The 25436-nt window shown below is 52.4% G+C and overlaps 1 protein-coding gene across 2 annotated transcripts in view; it reads left to right on the top strand.

Annotated features, from left to right (window-relative positions):
- Nucleotides 1-25436, top strand: part of PFKL (phosphofructokinase, liver type) — a 433821-nt gene that overhangs the window by 218467 nt on the left and 189918 nt on the right. For both annotated transcript variants that reach the window (XM_085648708.1, XM_085648707.1), the window contains one exon: nucleotides 115-261. In XM_085648708.1, the coding sequence (XP_085504834.1) occupies nucleotides 115-261 (147 nt within the window). The remainder of the gene's footprint in view (nucleotides 1-114; nucleotides 262-25436) is intronic.

Here is a 25436-nt window from a genome sequence, read left to right as displayed (position 1 = left end):
TTCCATAGCAGTTAAGGCTGCCATCTTTGGTTGTATTTGTTTGCCTTGCGTGTATTGGGTGCAAATGGAACACTTGCTAAATTCTTATTGTCCTTTTACTTTTTCCATCTGCAGAGCAACTTCAGCCTTGCTATACTTAACGTCGGAGCACCAGCAGCAGGAATGAATGCTGCAGTTAGGTCAGCAGTGAGAATTGGAATTTCACATGGTCACCAGGTCTTCTTGGTGAATGATGGGTTTGAAGGTTTATCCAAAGGACAGGTATGGCATTTTTTCTTCAGGGTGGTCTGGGGGTGATTTAGAAGAAAAACTGCATGCTTTAATTTTATGTTTTAATTGTTGATGGTTCTTGCTAGAGAGGAAACTTTCTGGCCTAAGTCTAATATAGTATAAGGACCTGAAACCCTCTTCCAAACAGGAGATATTTCGGAAAGGAGTTCACATTTTACGGTCTGTTAATGTTGTCTTAGCTTAGATAAATTTCACTTTTTTTTTTTTTTTTTTTTTTTTTTTTTTTAAAAACCTTTATTCAATAAATCAAGAACACAGCTATTCAGCCGACAACACGGAGGTTCGGCAGCTTAAGTTGAGCAACACAGAAAAGCGTTCGCACTGTACTGAAAGGAGAATCAGAAAAGGTTCAGTTTTAAATAAACACAAACACTAGCAAGGCGATAAATTCCGCATGCACATGATGGGTGCCCATCAGGGGGAGCTAGTCCCATTTCGTCCACCAGAAACAAAGCTATAATGAGAGGAGGGAGGGGGAAAGCAGAGACTCATAAAAGGCAATCAGTCATCAACAATAAATACATAGCCGGAAAGAATGTCAAGGGGAAAATTGCTCCTCAGGATGGTCCGGATCAGGGGGCAGGCATATGTCCCCCCTGTAGTGGTTCCATCGCCCCCATACTGCATGCCATTTCCGAGGGCGTCCTCTAGCACAATACACTGTCTTTTCCCTGAGCATGCTCCAATCCATATTTTCCTTCCACGCTGCCAGCGCAGGAGGCCCAGCAGAGCCCCACAGGCGCGCGATGTCCCGCTTAGCCACTATGTTCCCCAGGGTCACCCACTGAGTCTGTGCATCATCAAGATCGGTAGGACCCCTTACGTTCAAGAGACAACACCGCGCCTCCGGCTGCATAACAATGCCCGTCACCTCCCCCATCACTGCATAGACTCGCCTCCAAAACTCCACGATCACGCCGCATTCCCAGATGATATGTAAGAAGGTACCCACCATGCCGCAGCCCCGCTTACATAAACCCTCCTCAGAGAAGCCCATGCGGACCAACCTAGGACCTGTCACGTAGACTCGATGGAGTATTTTGAGCTGCACTAGCCGCAGACGCAACGGAATCGCAACCTCCCTAGGAGAAGAAACTGCATATTGCCAATCTTCGTCATCCAGTTCGAGGCCATCCCTAGTCCATTGATCCCGCAACCCCCGAAGCAGGTCGGCCCGGACATTAATCAGTTTCTTATAGATGAGAGAGATCGCACTCTCCGGCATATGGCCATCCAGAATTCGGTCCTCCAACGGAGAGGACGCAGGCACCTTCTCACCCTCTACGAGGACTGACCGCAAGGCGTGACGCACCTGGGCATAGCGGAAAAACTCAGTGCTCCCCAGCTCATACTCCTTCTGCAGCTCCTCAAAGGACTTCACCCTGCCCTTAGCCAGCAAGTCTCCGACCCTGGAAATACCGATCAGGTCCCATTTCTCAAACCCTTTTGTATGCCAAAGCTTCCCCAGGATATCAGAATCAAACAACGGGGTAGCAAGGGTAAGCCTGCCCCCCCAGCCCAGGGAGTCCGTCGCCAACTTCCAAACCCGCACCGCCACCCCAGTGGGCCCCGTTAGGGACGAGTCCAACGACTTCGAGTACAAAGCTCTGTGGTAGTTACCCCCTAGCAGTAACCACCGATCCATGGCATAGCCGGGGTTCAACGCCGAGCCATAGACACCATGATTAATCGCGCACAACTGGGTGGCCCAGTAGTATCTTCGAATGTCCGGAAGCGCAATACCACCATCGTACCACGGGAGCGTCAACTTAGCGATCGCTATGCGCAGCCGCCCGTCCCACAATAGCGAACGCTGGAGGCTCTCGACCTCTCGAAAGTAACTAGGCGGGACCCATTCAAGGGTATTCTGCAAGGCATAGAGGAAACGGGGAAGAGACATCATTTTAAACAATGCGGCGCGCCCGAGGAGGGAGAGCGGCAACCGCCGCCAGCCCGCCGCATCCCGCCGCAGACGCGCCAAGGGGGGGAGCAGATTATTCTCATATCGCAAGATGGAGTCAGTGGAGATGTAGATCCCCAGATACCGGAAGCCCTGCTGGGCGATCTGGATCGAACAGTTTCGGGGGACAGGCGGAACATCGCCACACAAAACATACAGATATGACTTTCCCCAATTGATAACAAGGCCCGAGTTCCTACCAAAAGAAGTCAAGACGTCGCAAACCACTATGAGAGACTTCTGGGGCGAGGCGAGATATAATAGGATATCGTCGGCGTAAAGTGAGATACGGTCCTCGTGATCGGGGGACCATCGAAGCCCACGTATGCTCGGATGCCATCGTATCCACGCCGCCAGCGGTTCAAGAGCAAGGGCGAACAACAAAGGCGACAGGGGGCAGCCCTGCCGGGTGCCCCTCCCAAGCCTGAACGGCTTGGACGCCCTCCCGTTTACCACAACACTAGCAAGAGGCCCCTCATAAAGCAATTTCACCCAGTCCACAAAACCAGGCCCGAAGCTGAACTTGGCTAGCACCGCCCACAGGTATGGCCACTCCACCGTATCAAACGCCATCGTGGCGTCAAGAGACGCCACAATAGCTGGCTCCCGCAGCGTGCCCGCCCTAGCAATCACCCCATGAAGACGCCTAAGGTTTAATGCAGTGTTACGATGCGGAATGAAGCCCGATTTGGTCCGGGTGGATCAATTCCTCAAGCACCCGGACCAAGCGGTTCGCCAGGATCTTAGCGAGGATTTTCGGCTCAGCATTAAGAAGAGATATCGGCCGATAGGAACTACACTTGTCACGAGGCTTACCGTCCTTATGTATCACCACTATGGTTGCCAGTCGTTGATCAAGCGGCAGAGACCCATTCGCCCGCGCCTCCACGAACATGGCGCGCAGGTGAGGAGCAACCTTATCCGGACAAAGCTTGTACAATTCAATAGGCAAACCGTTCGGACCGGGGGCCTTACCCGAGTTCAACGCCCGAATAGCACCCGCTACTTCATCAACCGTTATATCACCATCTAGGTCGTCCCTATCTACATCAGAGAGGCAGGGCAGAGCGATATCACGCAAAAGGTCACACGAGTCCGCAGTCGGCCTGTCCGAAACCGAGGTGTACACTACGCTGAAATAATCCGAGAAACGCTGGACTATAGCTTCGGGGTCAGTAACAACCTCTCCCTCCTCCATCGTGAACTCCGGCACCACTCTATTGACCCGCTCTTTTTTGTCCAACCAAGCCAGCAGTTTCCCGGCCTTATCCCCAACATCATACAGGCGGCCCTGCTGCTCCCTGCTAAGGGTCTTGGCAGCATTCTCCGCCAAATCCCTGTACTCCGATTGCTTCAAACTCAAATTATGCAGAGTGTCCGCTGTAACCTCCTCCTCCAGGGTTACCTCTAGAGCCGCGATCTCATCCTCAATCTGTAGCACCTCGGCATCTTTCCGTCGCTTGGCGGCCACCACCAATGAGAGGGCCTCCCCTCTCAGTACGGTCTTAAACGCCTCCCACAGAGACACCGCTGAATCAACCGAATCCTGATTATCCTGAAAATAGTGATCAACTGCCTTCAGTAATGCCCTGCGCGTCTTGGGGTCACGAAAGTACCAGGGGTTAATAGGAGCCACCCTACCCCCTCCTACCCGGCCAATATCGAAACGGACCCACACCGTTGAGTGGTCAGATATGCCACGTGCCATGTGCCTAGCCTCAGAAACTAGCGAGGCATGCGCAGCCAGGGTGAGCAAGTAATCAATCCGGGAGAGACTACCATGCGCCCCGGAGTGAAATGTATACTGACTCTGGGTGGGGTGCCGGAGTCTCCAACAGTCCACCAAACCAAAAGTGTCTATGAAGTCAGGAAGCCACTTCTGAGCCCCCCCGGTATCCCTGGGCGGGTGCCTATCAAGTAGCCCAGAACCAACAGCATTGAAATCTCCCCCCACCACCAGCAGCCCCTCAGGGAGTTCCAACAGGGCCCTCCCCAGATCCGCCAACGTGGAGGCCTGCAGGGCCGGAGGAACGTACACAGAAACCAATACCAACGTTCTACCCTCCCATCTCCCCGCCACAGCTACGAACCGCCCCCTATCGTCAACAATAGTGGAATCAACCTCGAGTGGCAGTGAGGCTCGAACGAGTATGCCCGCCCCCCTGGAGCCCGATGAAAATCCAGAGTGGGCAATGAATTTGTAGCCCTTCCTATTAAGTGCATAACACATATTCCCTGCAAGATGTGTCTCCTGCAATAGGGCAACATCAGGGGAGGTCCGCTTCAGGAATTGTAAGACGATCCCCCGCTTAATACGATCACCCAAGCCATTAACATTCCAGCTAACAATATTGAGGTCCCTACCCCCCATCCCCAAACACCAAGAGACCTCCACCCCCCCCCCGAAAAGCCACCACCAAACCATCCCGACAACCATTGCTACGCCTTGCAAGAAAAACCCCCCCAACAACCACCCCAACATCCCAAATCCTCCCCCCTCCCTGCACCCCTGCGTCAGCTTACAAAGCCCCCCCAACTTGCAGTGTGCCTGTCGCCCTATCAAAAACAAATCTACAAAAAGAACCCCGAGGGAGGAAAGAGCTCCGTACAGCCCTCCGCCACCCCCCCCATTACTGCAGTTAGCCACAAGTCATTGTCCGGGGCAAAAACAAAACAGCCTGACACCCGGGGCATCACTCCTGCTCAGCCCGGCCACCGTCCACTCCCGTGACACAGTCCCTTCCGGTCCGTCTCCGTGGCAGAGCGTCCAACCAATCTCCGGCCATTTCAGGCGAGTCGAAAAAGAAAGTCCGATCCTCATACACAACACGTAGTCTGGCAGGGAAAAGCATAGCGTACTTCAAATCCATCTCCCTAAGGCGTCTCTTAACCCCCAGGAAACACTGCCATTGCTTCTGCACCATCTGGGTAAAGTCAGGATAGAAGCTCACAGAGGCGTTCTGAAAAGGAACCGGGCCCGTCACCCGCGACGCTTGCAGGATAGCGTCCCGATCTCGAAAATGGAAGATCCGGGCGACAATCGGTCTCGGGGGAGCTCCCGCCTTAGGCCTCCCGCCAGGCACCCTGTGAGCCCGTTCTACGGCAAAAAACTTTCCAAGGCCCTTAGGCGCAAGATGGTTCACCACCAAGTCTTCAACGAGTAGGTCCACTGAGCGCTCTTCCGAGGACTCCGGAACTCCCGTAATGCGCACATTGTTGCGCCTGGCCCGACCTTCAAATTCCTCCAGCCGACGGGCGGAGAGGTCACTAGCAGTCCGCAGCTTCTCGACCTCCGCCTGCAGTCCCAAAACATCATCCGCAAGGCCAGTAGTCTTGAGGTCCAGGGACTTGACCCGCTCATTGGTTTTGGCCAAATCCGCGCGTATCAAGTTAACATCGACCAAAATCGTGTCCACTTTTTGTGCCAAGGCATCAAACTGTCGCCCAATCGATGTTTGCATCCCCTCAATAGCCCCCATGACATCCTGCAACGACAGCTCCGAGGCCGGGGACGAGTCAGCTTTCTGTGCTTCCAGCAACTGTCCCGATCTTCCAGGCGACCCCTTCTGCTGGGCATATCGATCCATATTGTTGGATTGGGTATAGCTTCCCCGTCTGGTAGCCTTGAATTTCGGCTTGTCCGCCTCTGCTTTGGTCGACATTTCAGACTCGATGTAGACAATTACGGAGAAACGTCCCGCACCCAGCTAAAGGAGACAGGCTGGACCGTCACTCATCGACCAGGGTCGAGCGCAAGTCCTGCAGATGTCCGTGGAGCCTCAGGAAGCACTCTCAGGCCGGAGCCGACAAAGGGCGAGAAAGTGAAAGTGAAAGTGCGATGGTCTCCATCCGCCCGTTCACCCCCTACAGGCCCGCTGTTGTTCAATTAGTGGCCGGGCATCTTGCCAACGCGAGCCCCTGGCATCCTTCGGAGGTAGGCCGCAATCTGCCGTCGTCCACAACTCCGGTCCCCGGCGGGCGATTTTAGCCCGGACAGCGTCAATCTCCCCCGCGATGACTCATCTGCGGGATACCGTGCATAAGAAACAGGATGAAGAACAGGATAGTTGACGGAGGGCGCGAGGGTCTCGGGAGCTCAAAGCTCACACAGCCATCTTGGTCAAGCGCTAGGCTCCTCCCCCGGATAAATTTCACTCTTAAGAGCTGATGGAGGCATGGATAGCGAGTTGCCAAAGGTGCATGGAATTTAAGTAGTAAGCATCCCTTATAATATGATAACTAGTCCTTTCTAAGGCAAAAGCAAAGCTTGTGCTCAAACGGTTAATCCTGTCTTTATGCAAAATAAAAAGAAAAATTGGCAATAGTGAAAGAAATTGAATTGTTTTTCAAAAGTGCATGAATCTCCAAAAGATGTTACTTCACTTACGAATGGCAAAGTAATGTACTTGCTTTAAAGAAAGGTTGAAAAACCCAAGGTAACCTTTGAATGGGTAAGGATTAAAGGCACCACTTCACAATATATGGTTAGCTCATAAAATATTGTTAAAGTCTTAAAGATCTATTTAAATTGTGATCCAGATTACACCATATTATTTACCCAAATGCCAACTGTTAAATGCCAAAAGATGTAAGAATACGAATTACTTTATAGATTTGTGTCTGTTCCATGCTTTATTTGAAGTATATCAGTTTAAGTAACAATTTAAGAGTAAACAATAATATGGAAATGCTGCCGGAATTGGAAGCAAAGTGTATTTTAGAAGCCAATCGTTTTTGCATTGTCCTATTGTTTTAAAATCAGCCCTTGATTTAGATGAAAATTATTTCTGAAGGATGCACATTCCTACAGATTCCTCACCTAATGAATATCCTCAATGTGCCCGATTTGATCCAGAACTTTACCTTCCCAACGTGTGTACTGGTGTCAGTTCCTGTTTTTCCACAGATCTAGAGCACTTCTCAATGTTCACCAGTCAAATTCCTCTGCGACTAGGTCAAATTTCCCCTCTTCAGATTTCAGGATTGTAATCTGTTGCATAAGCTGCAAGAATGTCCTTGTCCGACCAACTTGACATCTGCTTGTGGTGTCTTTGCTCCGACTATAACTCTTCGGCCCGTAAGTCGTGTTCTTTGTTGCTCCTGAGGTTTTTTTTTATTTTATTAAGCCCTTTAGTGATGCATCAAAGTGTTACCCTCTCTCCTTCAGGTAAGTGCCCCTCACTGACAGGGAGCAATCTCCCAAAGTCTTTCCACAAAAAATGCAGTGGGGTAGAAGTCCTCTTCTGCATCAAGGAAACAATCTGGCTCCTGGGAACGTTCAGAGCCTCAACACTGTGTTCCCTGACACCATGCTCTCCCTCGTTGTCTAAGCCAATTTTGACGTTGAAATAGATTAAGCCAGAATTTATTACTCGATTGACTGATGTCCCGCTGGGCAAGCCTTCCGGCTAGCTTTGCTGGGCTTATTCTGGATGCTTCTTGTGGCCTCTGTGCCACTCCTCGAGCGGGCAAAATCCTGTATAATCGGCAATTCTGGTGGATAACAATCTGACGTCTTCCAACTCTGCACCACCTCCGGCTGCGGTTCATGCTCCATCCAAAAATTCAGTGCTTTATATGGTGCAGTCCCCAGTTTCCCGGCTCTGCTATGATATGGATGCAGACACCCACTGTCAGGGACTAACTTGCAAACATTTACTTGCACAGGAGCAGAACGACGATAGGTCCCAATGCCCTCTTCAGAACACTTCCTGTAGGCTATTAATTTCGTACCAGGTAAGTTCCAAGGGGGGAAAGGGGAATTGGACAGAGAAGAGACAGCTCCAATATCTGCCTGTAGCTTCTTCTTTCTTCTTACAGGTCTGATAACAATTACATCCCAATTAGTACTTACTTGAAACTAGCTAGGAATCTTATTCACTATTTAACACTATTCCTTATCTTACCAGAATGTCTTGGATGCTTGCTACTCTTCGTACTTCTCTATACTTTGCTTGGAAGAGAAGCCCTCACTCACGCTCTTCTGATTTTAAGGCCGTGCTGCTCAGGACTGTTCTTTATCCTTACGTGAGAAAGAATAAATAATTAGGGTGGTATTCTAGTTGTTTTTAAAATTAAAAGGATAACCTCCCAGCCTTTTCCCAAGACTTACTGTTCTAGGGCGGGAGTGAGGTAGTGTATTGTGGGTTCTGATTGTCGTGAAGAGTAGACTGGAAAATCTTCTTTTCAATTGTATAAAGGAAGCAAGTATTTTATTATTGATTTCCCTTCACATTAAACTCTTAATGCTCTTGGTGTTTATTTCTATTTAGTTTGGAGAACCTTTGATTTTCTGCTCAGATAGTTGAGAAAGAATTTTGTAGAGTGTTTTTTGGGTCTTGCACACGCTACTGACTCTCGCATCCTAGTCAGGGGAAGCCTTTACCTGACTAGAAGCGAGGCGTCTCCTAGATTTCCTGAAGGGCCACTAGACCTTCTAATGTTTCTCCCTTCGAATGATTCCTGTAACGGGTAGAAGTTGCCAAGTCTCTAGACTTGATGCGGTGCCCGGAACAAGCTTAGGAATTTCAGTCAGAGACGCGACGCTTGAATTTATGCGCCCGCGTCTGACTCTGAGAGTTTCCCGAGCCTCTGACGTCCTAACGACTCCCAACGCGTAAACAAACGCGTTCGAGTCTTTTACCTCAAATTGGCTCGAACTCTGAGGAACGAATGAATTTAGTTGAACCTCCTTAGTGGCAGCGCTTGAATGGCTGCGCTCGCCACCAAGGTTCACTTGTCATTTATTTCACAACCAAGCGCACGAGATGAGCGCTCCTGACAGAATCTTCACTTGACACACCACTGGATTTAAACTGTCCTAAACTGACAACATATTAGTTTATCTCCACAGGTACATACAGTGCTTTAGTCTTTTACTCTGAGGGAAACTTTTGACTTTGACTATTTACTAATAATTTTTATTCTTTAGAATTCAAATGAGAGTTTTAGTTTTTTCTCCACTGACCTGACCTTGTAGGGAAGAGACTGGAACCGTCGAAACTAACCCCGCTCATTCGCAAACTACCCTAGCTGACTAACACGACGCAGGAATTCAGGTGTTCTTCCCTCAGCTTCTTCAGTGAAGTGCACAGTAGAATGTTGGAACACACTTCACCAGCTTCCTAGAATCCTAAAAGACTAGACTGCTAACAGCGGAATGCTGTAGCAGAACTGTGCAAGTTGGCAGCCATCTTGGAATTCCGCCGATGCCAACATGCACCCCAACTCAATGAATTAAAACACTCTTGATAAACTTGCGAACAAGTTGAAGCCAGAACAGCGTTATTGGGAGGAAACCTCTTGTGGGTCCTGACACCCACAGTGTAACTTTCAGCACCATCTTTGAGGTCAGCTGATGAAAGGAAATGTTATAAACTGTTTTCTGAACTCTGATGTTACATGGTGTAATATTTTCCTGGGGCCTAGAGATTTGCTTGGGTGGAAGAACTGTTTGGGTCCAACTCAAGTGCTCTTGCCATGCCTGATATGGAATGGTGGCACAGAATTTGATGACTACATCACTCATGCTGGCCTATTCCAGTGTGTACGCAGTTTGGTTACCTCTCCAGAAGAAGATACCCTTCCAGTCCTCCTTCAGAAGAGGTCTCTTTGTTCTCTACAATGCTATGAAAAGCACCAGAAGATTTAGTGTTTACCTTGGTCAAAGTTAAACATTTAGAGAGAGAGATCCTTCTGCCCTTCTCTGTAGTCTCAGAGCACCTACTGCCTTTCAGTTAAGCTGTATTTAGCCTTTTCTTAGGTATCTGGGAAAAACACTTTCTGTAATTCGTAGTCCACAGACAAATCAGTAGATGACCCAGGTCTGCTCCATGTGATTCAAAGTTCTTGTTTTCGCTTCTTCACCAGAAAGTCTCATGGTTCAAGTAACTTTCGTAAGCAATCCAGGACCCTTTCAGATTGAGAATCTACAATGCTCGACTCTATGGTGCGAAAAGTCTTTATTCCTGGCAGCCTCGCCATCTACATAGTAACGCTGTGTACCTTTTAAGCCGATGTGTGCAACCCCTGTGGTAGCTAAAAAATTGACTGTTGCTAATCATCTAGACCACTTGAAAAAGCTGTTCTCCGATTTGGTCATTGATGGTTTGGAGGCTTTCAAACAAACACTGAAGGGCTGCTTAGATTATGCTGTTGCCAGATCATAGACACACCTCTTCTGTGAGAAATTTGGCTCTCAGCCAGCCCCCCCCTCCTCCCACCTCTCTGAAATGCTTCAAGGACTGTCGACTTATGGCTCATTCACTGGGCCTAGCCTTACAGTTCCATTGCCAGCACAGGGAATTTCAAGACCACAGTCCCAACAGAGCCAATTCAGATTCACCAACAAATGGACTGCCATCTTCTTCTGGCTCAGCTGCTTCAGAACCTCCTGGTTCCCCCCCGAGTCAGCCCTGAAGCCACCATCTTACAATGCAGAGTTTCCCATGTTTCCACAAATTTAAACATAACCACAATGGATTGTAGGGTCACCTTTTAGGACTATGCCCTACAGTACCTTCAGACAAACCCTCCTTCCACCAGGACGCTCTCTCCAGCTGACTCCCTTAGATTTTAGAGACAGAAGTTCTTGCCCTTATGAACAAAAGGGCCATGTTGTTCATGTAGGACGCTCGCTCTGTATATACTATACTAAAGTAAGGTATAATGTGCAGTGGATCCCCAAAGGCTTACAGATGTAAAAGTAGATAATACTTTACTCTCTATTTGTGGTAGTGTGGGTGAGCAGTAAGGCTTTATCAGAGGGTAGTGTTTTTTTTTTTTTTTTTTTTTTAAAGATTTTATTGTGCATAAAAGGGTTACAAACACGGGCCTACAACCACCAGGGCCGGCCGCTAGTAGTCAAAGTGTTCCAGCATATCAGAAAACAATGGCTAGCCCACAGGGGCCCGCACTATCAAAGTAAATCAGACTGCACATAAAGGAAATCAGGATACACACTTTTAGTATAAATAACAACAAAAAAGAAAAATACAAAAATACAACAAACAAGGCGAAACGACTTATGAAGGGCGGCGAACACCAGCCGGGGGAGTCAACACCCAACCACCCGAGGGCGGTCAATAGAAGAAGACCTGAGAGGGAGGGGGGGGGCAACGAGAGAACCAAATCTGTACTCCGAAGTACGAGATGCACAAGGAACCCTCAAGGATCAGGGGGACGAGGCAACCCCGGACGTATCTACCAAAGGGGGAGCACAGATAGACCCACGATACGCGTTCCACTGCCCCCAAATTTTACCCCAAGCCACCGGTTTGCTACGGGCCACATACACCGTTTTCTCCCTGAACATGCACCAGTCCATGTTTTCCTTCCAGACGGACACGGTGGGAGGCCGCTGGGAACCCCAAAGCTGCGCAATATCTCTCTTTGCAATCATGTTCCCCAAGGCCGCCCACCGAGCCTGAGCCGCATTGCAGTCATTGGGCTCCCATACATTCAACACACAACGACGCACCTCCGGCAGCAGAGCGACCCCGGTGACTCGTCTCATAATATCATGCACCCGGCGCCAGTATTCCGCCACCTCGCGGCATTCCCATAGTATATGGAGAAAAGTAGCACTGAGCCCGCAGCCACGCTTACAGAGTCCGTCGTCTGAAAACCCCATCGAAACCAGGCGGGGGCCCGTCGCATATACACGATGGAGAATCTTAAGCTGGACCAGGCGGAGACGGGCCGGGATGGCCACCTCCTTAGGGGATGACAGTGCAGTCTGCCAGTCCTCATCGTCCAGCTCCACCCCATCTCCCGTCCATGCCTCCCGAAGACGCACCAAGAGGTCAGCCCGATTGTTTATCAGTTTTTTGTAAATCAGGCAAATAGTACTGTCGGGGGACGTGACCGTCGAGTATGCGGTCCTCGAGAGGCGAAGAAGAAGGGACCGTGGTCCCCTCCCCAAAGACCGAAAGCAGGGCGTGCCGAACCTGTGCATAACGGAAGAACTCTCTGTCACTAAGCTCATACTCGCGCTGAAGCGCCGCGAAGGATTTAACCGCACCTTTAACCCACAGGTCCCCCACTCTGCTGATGCCGATTGTATCCCAGCGCTCGAAGCCTTTCGTTGTCCAGAGGTTTCCCAAGCGGTCTGAATCGAATAGAGGAGTGGCGCACGTTAAACGCTCACCCCAGCCCATCGCAACGTTAGCCGCCTTCCATACACGGACCGCAATCCTGGTAGGGCCCGTAAGGGCCCTACCAGCAGACCGCGAGTAAAGCGCTCTGTTATAGTTACCGCCGGGGAGCAGGAATTTATCCATCTCATATGCCGGGTTCGAACCAGGAGCGTACGTAGCATGGTTAATGGCAGACAGCTGGGAGGTGTGAGAAAGTGGGTTTCTGTTGCAGTAACCCCCCCTTTTTTTTTTTTTGCCTAATAGCTGATGCACTTTTCCTTGTTGTGCCCTGGGCTCCTGCCAATCAGGTGCCCAGGGCCTATGTTCCTTCCTTAAAACACACAAACTCCCAATTGGCAAACCCTGGCCACATGTCAGCCCCTGGTAAATGGTACCTTAGGTACCCAGGGCCTTGTGACCAGGGAAGGCCTCTAAGGGCTGCAGCACTCATTGTGCCACCCTTAGAGGCCCTGTACCCTTACACACACACACTGCCTTTGCAGGCTGAGTGTCTGGGTGCATGACAAAACAGAGTCGACATGGCACACATCTCTGTGTGCCATGCCCATTACCTATACTGCCAAGGCATATGTCAGCCACCCCTCTGGCTGGGTGCCTTATGCCTATGGTGTGGGCACAGGAGCAGGAGCCCTGTGCCCCTACAGTACCCAGGTCCATTCCTGGGCACTGTAAGTACAGTGCTGCCTTTTACAAGTACATGGTGCTGAGAGCTCGTCAAACACGAACTCCACAGCACCATAATGGCAACACTGAAGACTGGGAAGTTTGGTATCAAACTTCTCAGCACATTAAACCCACACTGATGCCAGTGTGGGATTTAATGTACTAAGCACCCCAGAGGGCATCTTAGAGATGCCCCCTTACAGCTAACCTACAATCCACGTCTGCTCTGAGGCTGCCCAGGCTGCCACACAGCAGACACGTTGCTGGACCCCTGGGTGGGAGAGCCCCTGCTCTCCCGGGCCTGCAACAATGCACATCCTGGGTGAGGTGAGAAATCTCCTCCCCCAGGATGAGCAAGGCATGCCGCCAGTTGGAGTTTCCCCAGGCCTCTGCAACCCCCCACTCTGGCAGGAAGCTTGGCCGGAAACCCCATACAAGGACAGGGGATGTGCCAGCCTGCCCACCCCACCCCTCAGGTGGGGGAGGCGAGGTGAAGCACATCTCCGGGCTCTCGCCATCTTGAAGATGGGAGGCCCTACCCTATCAGGATTAGGCTACTGCCCTCCTCCCACAGGAGAGAGGCAGGATAGGGGGTGTACCCACCCCAGGACAAGGACCCATTGGTCCCTGGCCTTCACCTACCGGTAACGCCCCTAAATCTAGTATTTAGGGGCCCCCTGAACCTTCCTTCCCCAGATTCCAGATAGAAAAACGACAAGAAGAGCAAGAAGAACAAAGACCTGCCCTGCAGCTGCTAAAAAGAGAAGAAGACACCAACTGCTTTGGCCCCAGCCCTACCGGCCTGTCTACTCTCGAACCTGCACCAGCGCGGCATCCCACGTGGCCAGCAACCTCACCAACCCCGGAGGACCTGGCTACCTTTTAGCTCTAAGCCCCTGGGACTCCCACGAGTAGAGGCTCTACTCAAGAAACCTACTTGCTATCCCTGGCACCAGCCCGGGACCGCGGACCCAACACACTCTGCACCAGCCAAGCCTGGCCAGTGCCGGAGTGGACAAAGACCCAGAGGATGACCCCACGGCGACTGTGACCCAGAGTCCGGCACCCAAGGACCCCCCTCGACATCCCGGAAGAAGCCTGCAGCCTCAGAACCAAGTGCCACCCCAGCCGCGATCAACCAGAGGGTAAGATTCCCGACGTCAAAAGGCACCCCTGCACCCGGCGCCCTGCGACCCCCTGTGCCCAATCCCGGGGTACCCACCTAACCTACAACTACCCAACTTACCTCTCGAAGTGGTGGTGGCACCTGAAACATCCTCGTCCCCGAGCCTGCAGCCTCTTTCCAAACCGGAACATTCCCATTGATTTCCATTGAGCGCCCTAAGGCCCAAAAGCACCCTGCACCCAGCCGCCCGAGTGGCCCTGGCAGTGCCCTCTCTACACTAACCTACTTCCCCACTTGCCCTGAGTAAGTGACCAGGAGCCCAGCTCCCACAGCCGCGTGGCTTGCCAGACAGCAGCCACCAACCAAGGCCCCCCTATCCCTCATAGGATAACATTGGGCCTAACTCTCTCTGCACCCGGCCGTCCTGAAACCGCTGAGGGTGAACCAACTGTACCTACCTGACACTGGGGGACCCCTGAGTCCATGCCCGGAATTTCAACACTATCAGTCGAGTACTTACCCTTAAACCGCTAACTTCATTTTCCTCATAGGGTAACATTGACTGGCTTTTTCTTCAAAAACCTTCTAAGTGTGAACTTTTCAAAACTGCAAAACTTCACCAAAAATCAGCCAAGTGACAAAAACGAATTTACTCACCTGCTCCTAGGTGAGCTCCCAGTGCTGGATCTTGGTGCCCAGCCCTGACTCTGAAAAGTGTTCACAACTATACTTACTTCTAACTCATTTTTCTCCCATAGGAAACCATTGTCTGCTTTTCTGTGAAATTTCTTCTAAGTGTCTACTTTTGCAAATTTGAAATATTCTTTTAAAATCGTACCATTTCTGCAAACGAAATTACTTACCTGCTTTTGATAAGGACCCCAGTCCTGGGTCTAGGCACCCAGTCCTGGATTACTAAAGTAACGATAAAGTACTCTACCTGCAATTTGAATTTCTTGCCATAGAGATCCATTGAATGTTTTCTGTGAAATATTTTCTAAGTGCTAACTTTTGAAATAGCTAAATATTATTTAAAAATCATTACAGTTATTAAGTCGACTTTCATCACTTGATTCTGAATACTGACCCCAGGCTGGTTCTAGGAGCCAGACCTGGAATTCCAAAAGTAATCTGAAAAGTAATTTATTACAAATAACCTGAATTTACCATTGAGCTCAATGCATTGTTATGTTTAGGAAATAGGATTGTTTATTGCAACCAACTGTGACTGTTTACACAAATTTATTGCCTAAGACAAAAGTATTTATATTCAACCTCTCATTCTGAGAAAGTATATTTTTACTCCCTTTGTGGTTCTAAAAATAAAACAAGCATATATTTTATATATATAAATCATTGGCCTAGAGTTCAGTTATTGAGTGTGTGAAACCATTTGCTGACTGAGTGTGTACAATAAATGCTTTACACTGTCCTCTGGTACTGCCTTACTGCTCGACCAAGCTACCACTTTTGAGAGTAAGGTCATACCTAACTTTGACCTCTATCAGCCTCTGGGGGACTGTGGACTCTGTACACCCTGTACCTATTAGGGAACAGTATATACAGAGCCACTTTCTCACAGGAGGCCCAATAGTACAGTCTAATATCAGGAAGCGCGATGCCCCCGTCATACCAGGAAAGAGTCAGCTTGGCCAACGCGATACGCGATCGCCCGTCCCAAACCAGTCTCCTCTGCAAACTCTCCACCTCCCTAAAGTAGGCCGCAGGAATGACATCGAAGAAGTTCTGGAGTGCATAAAGGAATCTGGGAAGGGACATCATTTTAAACAGCGCCGCGCGACCAAGCGGAGACAAGGGCAGCTTACACCACGGAGTCGTATCTGCCCTCAAACGCCGGAGTGGAGACAGGAGATTCTGCTCATAGCGGACCGCCGGATCCAACGAAACGTACACCCCCAGGTATTTAAAGCCGGACTGAGATATTTGGAGCGGAAGCCGAGGCGGCAGGAGAGGAGAACCACCAGAGATAGGATACACACAAGATTTGGACCAGTTGATTATCAGACCCGAGTTTTTCCCGAAGGAAGTAAGGACATCAAAGAGAACATTGAGCGACTTCCGCGGTGAGGTGAGATACAAGAGAATATCATCCGCGTACAATGAAACCCGATCCTCGAAGCCCGGGGCCCACCGGAGCCCTCTAATCGAGGGCTCCCGACGGAGCCAGGCAGCGAGCGGCTCCAGGGCGAGAGCGAAGAGCAGCGGGGACAACGGGCACCCCTGCCTAGTTCCCCTCCCGAGAGCGAAAGGCCGAGAAACCCGCCCATTAACAACCACCTGAGCCATTAGTCCAGCATAAAGGAGCTTCACCCAGCCAAGGAACCCCTCCCCAAACCCAAACTTCGCCAAGACGGCCCAAAGAAATGGCCATTCAATGGTATCAAAGGCCATCGTGGCGTCTAGGGAAACCAATATGGCCGGTTCAGCCAAGTACTCAGCCCTAGCAAGGACGCCGTGCAGACGCCGTAAATTAAGAGCGGTATTACGATGTGGGATGAAGCCACATTGATCCGGATGTATCAAGTCACATATAACGCTCAGCAAGCGATTAGCGAGGACCTTAGCAAGGATTTTGGGTTCGGCATTCAGCAGGGAAATAGGCCTATAGGAGGCACAGCGGTCACGTGGCTTACCCCCCTTGGGGATCACTACTATAGTAGCCAGACGCTGGTCGTCAGGAAGGGAACCCCTCTCGAGCGATTCCTGAAACATATGACGGAGGAAAGGCGCGATTTTATCCGGGCGCAACTTATATAGTTCAATCGGCAGGCCGTTGGGGCCCATAGCCTTGCCCGAGCGGAGGGAGCGAATCGCAGTAGCAATCTCTTCGACAGACAAAGGGGCATCCATCAGCTCGCGGTCATCGACGGATAAGCCGGGCAGGGCAATATCCCGAAGCAGAAGACGAGAGTCGTCCTCATCTCTATCGGACACCGGGGAGTACACTGCACGGAGGTGGTCAGCAAAACACTCAACAATCTCACCAGGCTCAGTCACACACACTCCATCCGACACCCGAAGCTCCGGGACCACACGATTCACTCTCTCCTTCTTATCCTACCAGGCAATCAGCTTACCCGCCTTGTCTCCGGCGTCATACAACCTGCCCTGCTGCTCCCTATATACAGTCTTGGCAGCATCAGTGACGAGAGACTTGTATTCAAACTGCTTCAGGCTGAGGGCATGCAGCCCATCCGGGGTGACACCCGCTTCCAAGGCTGCCTCCAGCCCCGATATTTCAGTCTCCAGCGTCACAACCGCCTCTCTCTTGACCCTCTTGGCCTCCACTATCTGGGACAGGGCATGCCCGCGGAGCACTGCTTTGAAAGCTTCCCACAGGGACACCGAGGACAATACCGACCCTCATTATCAGAAAAATATTGATCAATCGACTTAATCAGGCTATCACGGATCTTGGGGTCTCGCAGGTACCAAGGGTTAATAGGAGCGATCCGCCCAGCGGACCGCGACCCGGTGTCAAAAAGCAACCACAGTGGGGAATGATCAGAAATACCCCTGGCCAGGTGTTTGACCTCTTGAATCCGAGTAGCCTGGGCCGCGGGCATAAGGAAATAATCCAGTCTGGAGAGACTCCCATGGGCCCCAGAGTGAAAGGTGTACTGACACTGTGCCGGATGCATTAACCTCCAACAGTCCACCAGACCGAAGGTCTCCAGGAGCCCGCCCAGCCACGCCTGGGCAGCAGGGAGGGCCCTGGGCGGATGACGGTCCAGGTCACCCGAGACAACCGAATTAAAGTCCCCACCCATAAGCAAGAGACGACCCAATTCTGAGAAGGTGGAGCTCTGGAGGCCCGGGGGAACATAGACTGAGATCAAGGAAAGGGACTGCCCCTCCCACCTCCCAGTCAGAGCCACATAGCGCCCTCTATCGTCTGGGACCACCCCGGTGATCTCCAACGGAAGTGAAGCTCGCAAGAGAATGCCCACCCCTCTCGAACCAGTGGTGAAACCAGAGTGGGCCACAAGTCGATATCCCCCCCTGTTCATAGCCCGACAAACGTTGCCAACCAGATGCGTCTCCTGTAAGAACACCACATCAGGAGTCAAACGACGCAGATATTGCAGCACAACACCCCGTTTGATACGGTCCCCCAATCCATTGACGTTCCAAGACATCAGCCTCAACCCGTCCCCCCCCCCCCATCCCATCCAGTAGATCAAGGGCCCCCTAGCAAAGAGCTCAACACCCAAGGATGAACCATAGCCAATACTTCGCCTTGAAAACAAAAAACACAAATGCAAACAACCCCACCCACCCCCCAACCCCCCCCCCAACTCCAACACCCCCCACCCTGCACCCCTGCGGTTCAAAAAACCACCCCAACTTGCAGTGTGCCTGTCGCCCTACAAACCCCATTCTACGAAAAGACCCCGGAGGAGGGAGGGGACCCGTCCCCGCCCGCTCCCCACACACAACATAGTGAAACAAAATGCACAAAAGAAGTAGAACCCAGCCGAACAGTACAACCTGGCAGAGTCCGGGACCATAAGTCACTCCAAAGGAGACCCACCACCCTCGGTACCGGCAGAGGGCCCAGTCCGGTCACCCCGGTCTGGCAGCGAATCCAGCCAGTCACTCACGGTCACAGGAGAGTCAAAAAAGGTAGTCCGATCTTCATGTTCCACTCGGAGCCTTGCAGGATAAAGCATAGAGTACTTGAGACCGAGGTCCCGGAGACGCCGCTTCACCCCCTGGAAGCCCATCCGCTGTTTCTGGACAAGTTGGGTGAAGTCCGGGAAAAAGTTAATGGACGAGTTCTCATGTCGGACCGGGCCATGAACCCGTGAGGCCTGCAGAATCGCGTCTCGGTCTCTGTAGTGGAAAAGTCTCGCAACGATAGGCCTCGGGGGGGCACCCGGTCGCGGCCGGCCACCTGGGACTCGATGGGCCCGCTCCACAGCAAAAAACTTACTCAGGCCAGCGGGAGCAAGATGTTCGAGGATGAGCTCCTCGACCAGAAGATCAACCGGGCGGTTATCGGAGGTCTCCGGAACGCCTATGACGCGGATGTTGTTGCGGCGGGCCCGTCCCTCGAAGTCTTCCAGCCGCCGGGCCATCAGATCATTGGCCGACTTGAGATCGCCGAGAGTGGCCTTCAGGTCCGACACGTCCGTCCCAAGGGAGGACGTCCGCACATCCAGCGATTGAACCCTCTCGTTGGTCTTAGAGAGATCCGCCCGGATTAGGGTAATGTCAATGGCCACCGTGTCGATTTTACGGGCCAAGGCCTCGTACTGTGTAGCGATGGTCTCTCTGATGCCCGTAATGGCGCCCATGATGTCCTGCAGGGACAGATCCGGAGAAACGGACGGGCCACCACTGGTGTCATCCGGGGGGACATTGGCTGTCCCGGGGGATCCTTTACCCTGAGTGTAGCGGTCCATGTTGTTCGTCTGGACCGGTCCCCCACGTAGGGATGTCTTGGTCTTACGCCTCTCGGGGTCTCCCCTGCCTCCCATGAGAACCTCGATCGCCGAAGGGGACCACCGAGGAAGCGTCGAGGTGGCACAGACCAGGCAGACGTGTGTCGAACCACAGGCCGCAATATGGCGGAGCGAAGGGACCACCGTCAATGAGCACACTGGCAGCAGACGAAGCCACCGGCATCAAGCGAAGGCAAAATGGAGACCCAGTCGCACCAGGCAAGTCCACAGTCCAGCCCCTCAAAGACCAAAAGTGAAACCGAAAGTGATGTGACGGCCACTGGCACCGCTCCGCTGCCGTTGTTGTTCAACTACGCCCCGGCTCCACAGATCACCCTCGCATCGGGCACTGCCGTAGGGTGGGCCTCAAAAGTTCAAACCACCATAACTCCGGATTGCCAGGTCCGATTTGATTTCCGAAAGGAGTTTAGTGTTCAGCCAGCATTCGTCTCCCAGATTCCATCAACCGGGTCAGGATAGATTCAGGATAAATTCCGAGGAGCAGCGAGGGTCCGGGGAGCCCTGTGCTCACGCGACCATCTTGGATGCGCGCTAGGCTCCTCCTCCCCAGAGGGTAGTGTTGAGCATTTATTGTACACACTCAGGCAAGAAATGATGTCACACAGTCAAAGACTAAACTCAGACCAATTGTTTGCATCAACAATATTTCTTTAGTTGTATTTTATTTTTATAACCAAGAAGGACTTGGTACAGGTAATAGACTTTTACTTTTCAAAACAGATTGATCAAAACAAGCAAGCTGGATGAAATTGAGATTGTTACAGGAATGTAAAATATTTAAAGACAATAGATATTTGTATTTATTGATGATTACTTTTCAAATTACGCTTTAGAGTACTTTTTTGGTTACTTTTTCTACTCAGTGTGACATGCCTAGATATCACACTGGGACATTGCCTGGATAAAGGTAAGTAAAACAGTTTTGCATTAAAACACTGTTACTAAAGTTTACATACAAACACAACTCAACACAACTTTTTCAGAGGAAATCAGTCAATGCAATTCTATGGAGAAAAATTAGATTATCGGTTTGCAGGTAAGCAATCGGTCTTTAGGGTTGAGTTTCTGGGGTTAGAACAAGGGTTCCACTAGTGTCAATGATGCACTCAGAAAGCACCCTCAGTGGAACTAGGGTGGCCGGGTGCAGAGTGCTGAGGCCCAATGCTAGCCCATGGGGTCACGGTGCTGTCGGTTGGTGGCTGCTCTCGGGCAAGCCACAGGGTTGAGGGAGTAAAGCTCCTACCGTTAAGATCAGGGTAAAGGGATATCCAGGTTAGCACACAAGGTGCACCCACAACGGAACAGGGGTGGCTGGGTGCAGGGTGCAGTGTGCTGGGTTGGCATCAGGTGCCCTGTTTTCAATGGGAGATCTCTGTTCAGAATAAACACTGCAGGTTTGGGCAGGGAGGCTTCCTCGAGGCGACCACTGGTTGGAGAGGTAAGTTGGAATGCAGCGGGTTGCCTGGACACTGTTGGTTGGGCCACCCAAGGCTGTGGGGTGTTAGGTGCAAGGGTGTCTTTAGGCGTCGGGCTTCCTTACCAGCTCTGGTCGTGGTCTGGGGGACCCTCTAGATAGAGGCTGCAGGCGTTGTCATGAAGCTTGAGGTAGGTCAGGGATCATTAGATCCTAGGTCAAGATTGCTGGGGAGACCTCCTCGTGATGTTGGGCCACTCGGGCCGTGGGCTTCGGGTGCAGAGTGGTGCAGACTGGCGGATTGGGCCGGAACCAAAGTCTGGTTCTTCATCAAGTACGGTGCTCACAGGAGATAGTCTTTGTATGGAAGGTAGGGCAGGTCCTCTGGGTTCCGCTGGGCTTCTGGCTGCAGGACACGCCAGGATTCCGCTGGAGCAGGTCGAGGTCGGGACAGGCTGGTAGGGCTGGGGCCAAGGTAGTTGGTGTCCTCCTCCTCCTTCCTCCTTCTTCCTTCAGCACGGCTCTTCGGTCCTTCTGTAGTAGGGGATCTCTGTGTATAGTCATAATCTATGAATAATCCCCGCCCATGTGCGGGGACCCCGGAGCAATCAAAAAATATCTCTTAAGCTGTCCGCATTTGCAACCTGCAAAGACACTTAAGAGACAGACAAAATAATACAGCCTAATCACAACAAGGCTGCACTGGCCAGCACTTCCTCTGAAGTGAACACAAAAGCCAAAATAAAGTTGAAATGTCATTTTTTTTTTTATTCACATTTGACATGTTCCTTTATTATCACACACTCCCTTCACCAAAATCCCTTTAAACAATAGAGAGGAAGGGGTGGACAGACAAGCCCTATAGGCTGTCATTATGTGTCTGCTAAAGGGATACCGTGCCTTTAAGAAACTCTCCAGAGACCCCCGGTATCCCAGGATGCACAGCCAACACAAGTTACTTTCAGTTCTTTTTTCCGGCTCCTGCTAGCAGGACCCTGGAGCTTGAGCTCTACCCTTTTGGGTGGTTTACTTAGTTAAAATTGGATTTTTTGAATTAAAAGTGGTTTCATTCGACGTCTAGAGCCTTTGTCTACTACTGCCTGCAATCTGGAGCAGTTTTGGCCCACTCTCAGCATGGCTTTATTCGATAAATGCCCTGAGTGTGGGAGGAAGAAGGCTAAGACGGACCCACATGAGGTGTGTATCCTCTGCTTGTCGCCCTCACATGTCCCAGCTGCCTGTGACATCTGCGGCACCTTTTCGAAAAGGACCCTGAGGGACCGGGAGAAGACTCGCCTTCAGGGACAGGAGAAGCAGAGGACCGGTGAGACTTCAGGGCATGGAGGGTCCCATTCCCCCTCCTCCGCCCAGGCTCCAGCCCCCGGAGGGACCTCCGGGCAGAAAAAGGAGCAGAAACGACGACTACCGGCTGGTAGGTCGCGTTCGACGTCGAAGGCGACGACGTCGACGGCGAGAGAGAAGGCACCGGTATGTTCGCCGTCGATCCAGGGCTCTGGGTCGCGGCAGCCTCGGCGTTCGACGTCGAGGGAGGGGCCGGCGGGACCCGGGACCGGGTCGCCGTCGCAGGTGTCGCGGTCGACGTCGACAACACATCGACGTCGTACCGAGCCCCATGGACTGCACTCGCCGCCGTCTACCCACGGCTCGACGCTGACGGAGTCGACGCCGAGATCCCGGCGCCCGCCGTCAAAGCGGAGGCGGTCGACGCCGAGACGCAGGTCGACGTCGAGACACCAACGATCGACGTCGAGACGCCACCGATCGACGTCGAGATACCAGCGATCGGCGTCGAGATACCAACGATCGACGTCGAGATACCAACGATCGACGTCGAGATCGCAGCAGTCGACGCCGAGGTACCGGCGGTCGACGTCGAGACGCCAGAAGTCGAGGAGACAGTCGACGTCGCGGCAGACACCCCGACGACGGCGATCAAGGTCGACGTCGAGGAGACTTGGTTCGACGTCGAGAGGACGGTCGACTGCGGGGCGGCACTCGTCGTCGAGGGCGAAGAGACGCCGTTCGAGGTCGAGGTACAGTTCGACGTCCCAGACATCGGGGAATACGTCCTCGGTGATTACGATCTCCAGTCGAGGATCAGGGAGGCGCAGACGTTCGCCTTCGGTGGCTTCCCCGCGGGACAGGCCCGCCAAGAAGAGGAGAATGGCCGCGAGCCCGGACAATGATGATGGGGGCTCTCCGGCTAGAAGTGATGGGGCTTCAGACCATCTGACCCCGCTGCGTACCCAGCGGCCCCCTTTGCCTCAGGTGCCCGACCTTCCACCGGCGCCTCCACCGGTGCCTGCACTGCCTCCTCCTCCTCAGCCTCCTCCTCCTCCTCCTCCTCCTCCTCCTCCTCCGCCTCCTCTGCCTCCTCCTCCACCTCCTCCGCTGCCTCTGCCCGTGCCTCAGCTGCCTGCCTCGCCACCGCGGCCACCGCCTCCTCCCCCGAGGGTCCCTCACCGGCAGAGATCTCGCTCTCGCCCTCGCAGGCGCTCACGGAGTAGGCGCAGATCCTCCACTCGCTCTGGACATGGTCGACGGAGGTATCGGTCCCGTTCCAGAGGGTCGAGGGGCACGTACTCTCCGGGGGCTGGCAAGTATTCGCCCTCGCTGTCAGAGACGCCTCCTTCCCGCGTCTCTCCAGTGGATGACATTGCCACGTTCCAGGAGGTGTTGCTGAGAGGGGCTGCGAAGTTGGGGATATCAGTGACTACCCCTATTCCCACTACGTCTGTGATTTTTGAGACTTTGCATAAAGTACATCTGTCGCGCCCCCTCCTCCCGCTGGTCCCAGGACTAGAGGAACCTGCGATGGAGGTGTTCTTAACGCCGGCTGTGGTGAAGCCGGCGCCCTCGAGACTGTCAAAGAAGTACAGGGCCCCTGACTCGGATCCGGCGTTCCTCAGAGTGGACCCCCCACCGGATTCCGTTATCGTGGCGGCGGCTCGTAAGCAACACTCTACGACGCCTTCCTCCACGGCTCCCCCGGATAAGGAGAGTCGCAAAATGGACTCCTTGGGGAGGAGGATGTGCTCCACGTCGGCTACTACAATGAAGGCCGCTAGCGCCTCCGCTCTGTTGGGGCGCTATGACAGGTCGCTTTGGGACTCCCTGCAACAGTTCGCGGCCTCCCTGCCCAGAGACAAGAGGGAGGATTTTCAGGAGGTGCTTAACGAGGGCATGATGGTCTCTAATCAGATCATCAGTGCGGCGGGGGACGTATCGTTGTTGGCGGCCCATGGGTACTGCCACGGCATACATATGAGGAGGCATTCCTGGCTGCGGCTGACTCCGCTCAAGCCGGAAGCGCAGCAGAAGATCGTTAATCTACCATTCTCTGGCACGACGTTATTCGGGTCGCATGCGGATGACGAGATGGCCCGCATGAAGGCTGAGGCGGAGACCCTGAAGGCGGTGGGGCTGGAGCGGCCTAAGGAGCAGAGGAGGTCCTTCCGTTCCTCGGGCAGGCGCTACACCAAGCAGAGGGGCCAAGGGCGTCAGTCGGGCCCCCAGCAACAGCCCCAGCAGCAGCAGCAGTACCACAGGCAGCCCTTTCAGAAGCGCCAGAGGGGCAGAGGCCAGCATCAGTCCTCGGCGGGGAACAAAGGCCCGTCCGGGTCGAAGCCCTGAAAAGTTACTTCCCCCTCATCCGTTACCCGCTCCGGTGGGGGGAAGTATTCAACACTACCTGGCAGAGTGGAGGACAATAACACAGGACAAGTGGGTGCTGAATATTGTTTGCAATGGCTACTGTCTTCGTTTCACCAGTTCGCCTCCACAGATTCCACCAGTGCGCTCCCTTCACATGGTGCGGGAGCTCCAGCGGGAGGCGGACGTTCTATTAAAAAAGAAGGCGATAGAAGCTGTTCCTTTGAGGCAAAAAGGAAAAGGTCTCTACTCACGGTTCTTTCTCGTAAGAAAAAAAGACAAGAACGAGTTCAGGCCTATTCTGGATCTGCGTCAGGCAAACAGGTGGATCCGGCGAGAAAAGTTCCGTATGTTGTCCCTGCATCAGATTTACCCTCAGTTGCATCGAGGAGACTGGCTGTGCGCCATAGATCTGCAGGACGCTTACTTTCATGTGCCGATCGCACCGAAGCATCGCAAATTCCTGAGGTTTCTGGTAGGCAACAACCATTACCAGTATTCCGTACTCCCGTTTGGCCTGAAGTCTGCGCCACGGACGTTCTCCAAGTGCATGGCAGTGGTCGCGGCACACCTGCGGAAGACCAAGGTGTTTGTGTACCCTTACCTGGACGACTGGTTGATCAAAGCGTCCACTTATCAGGAAGCCCAGTGCCATTTCAACAGG

This window comes from Triturus cristatus, chromosome 3_2 (assembly GCF_964204655.1).
Source record: "Triturus cristatus chromosome 3_2, aTriCri1.1, whole genome shotgun sequence".
NCBI lineage: Eukaryota > Metazoa > Chordata > Amphibia > Caudata > Salamandridae > Triturus > Triturus cristatus.
This window is presented reverse-complemented; position numbering and strand designations above follow the sequence as displayed.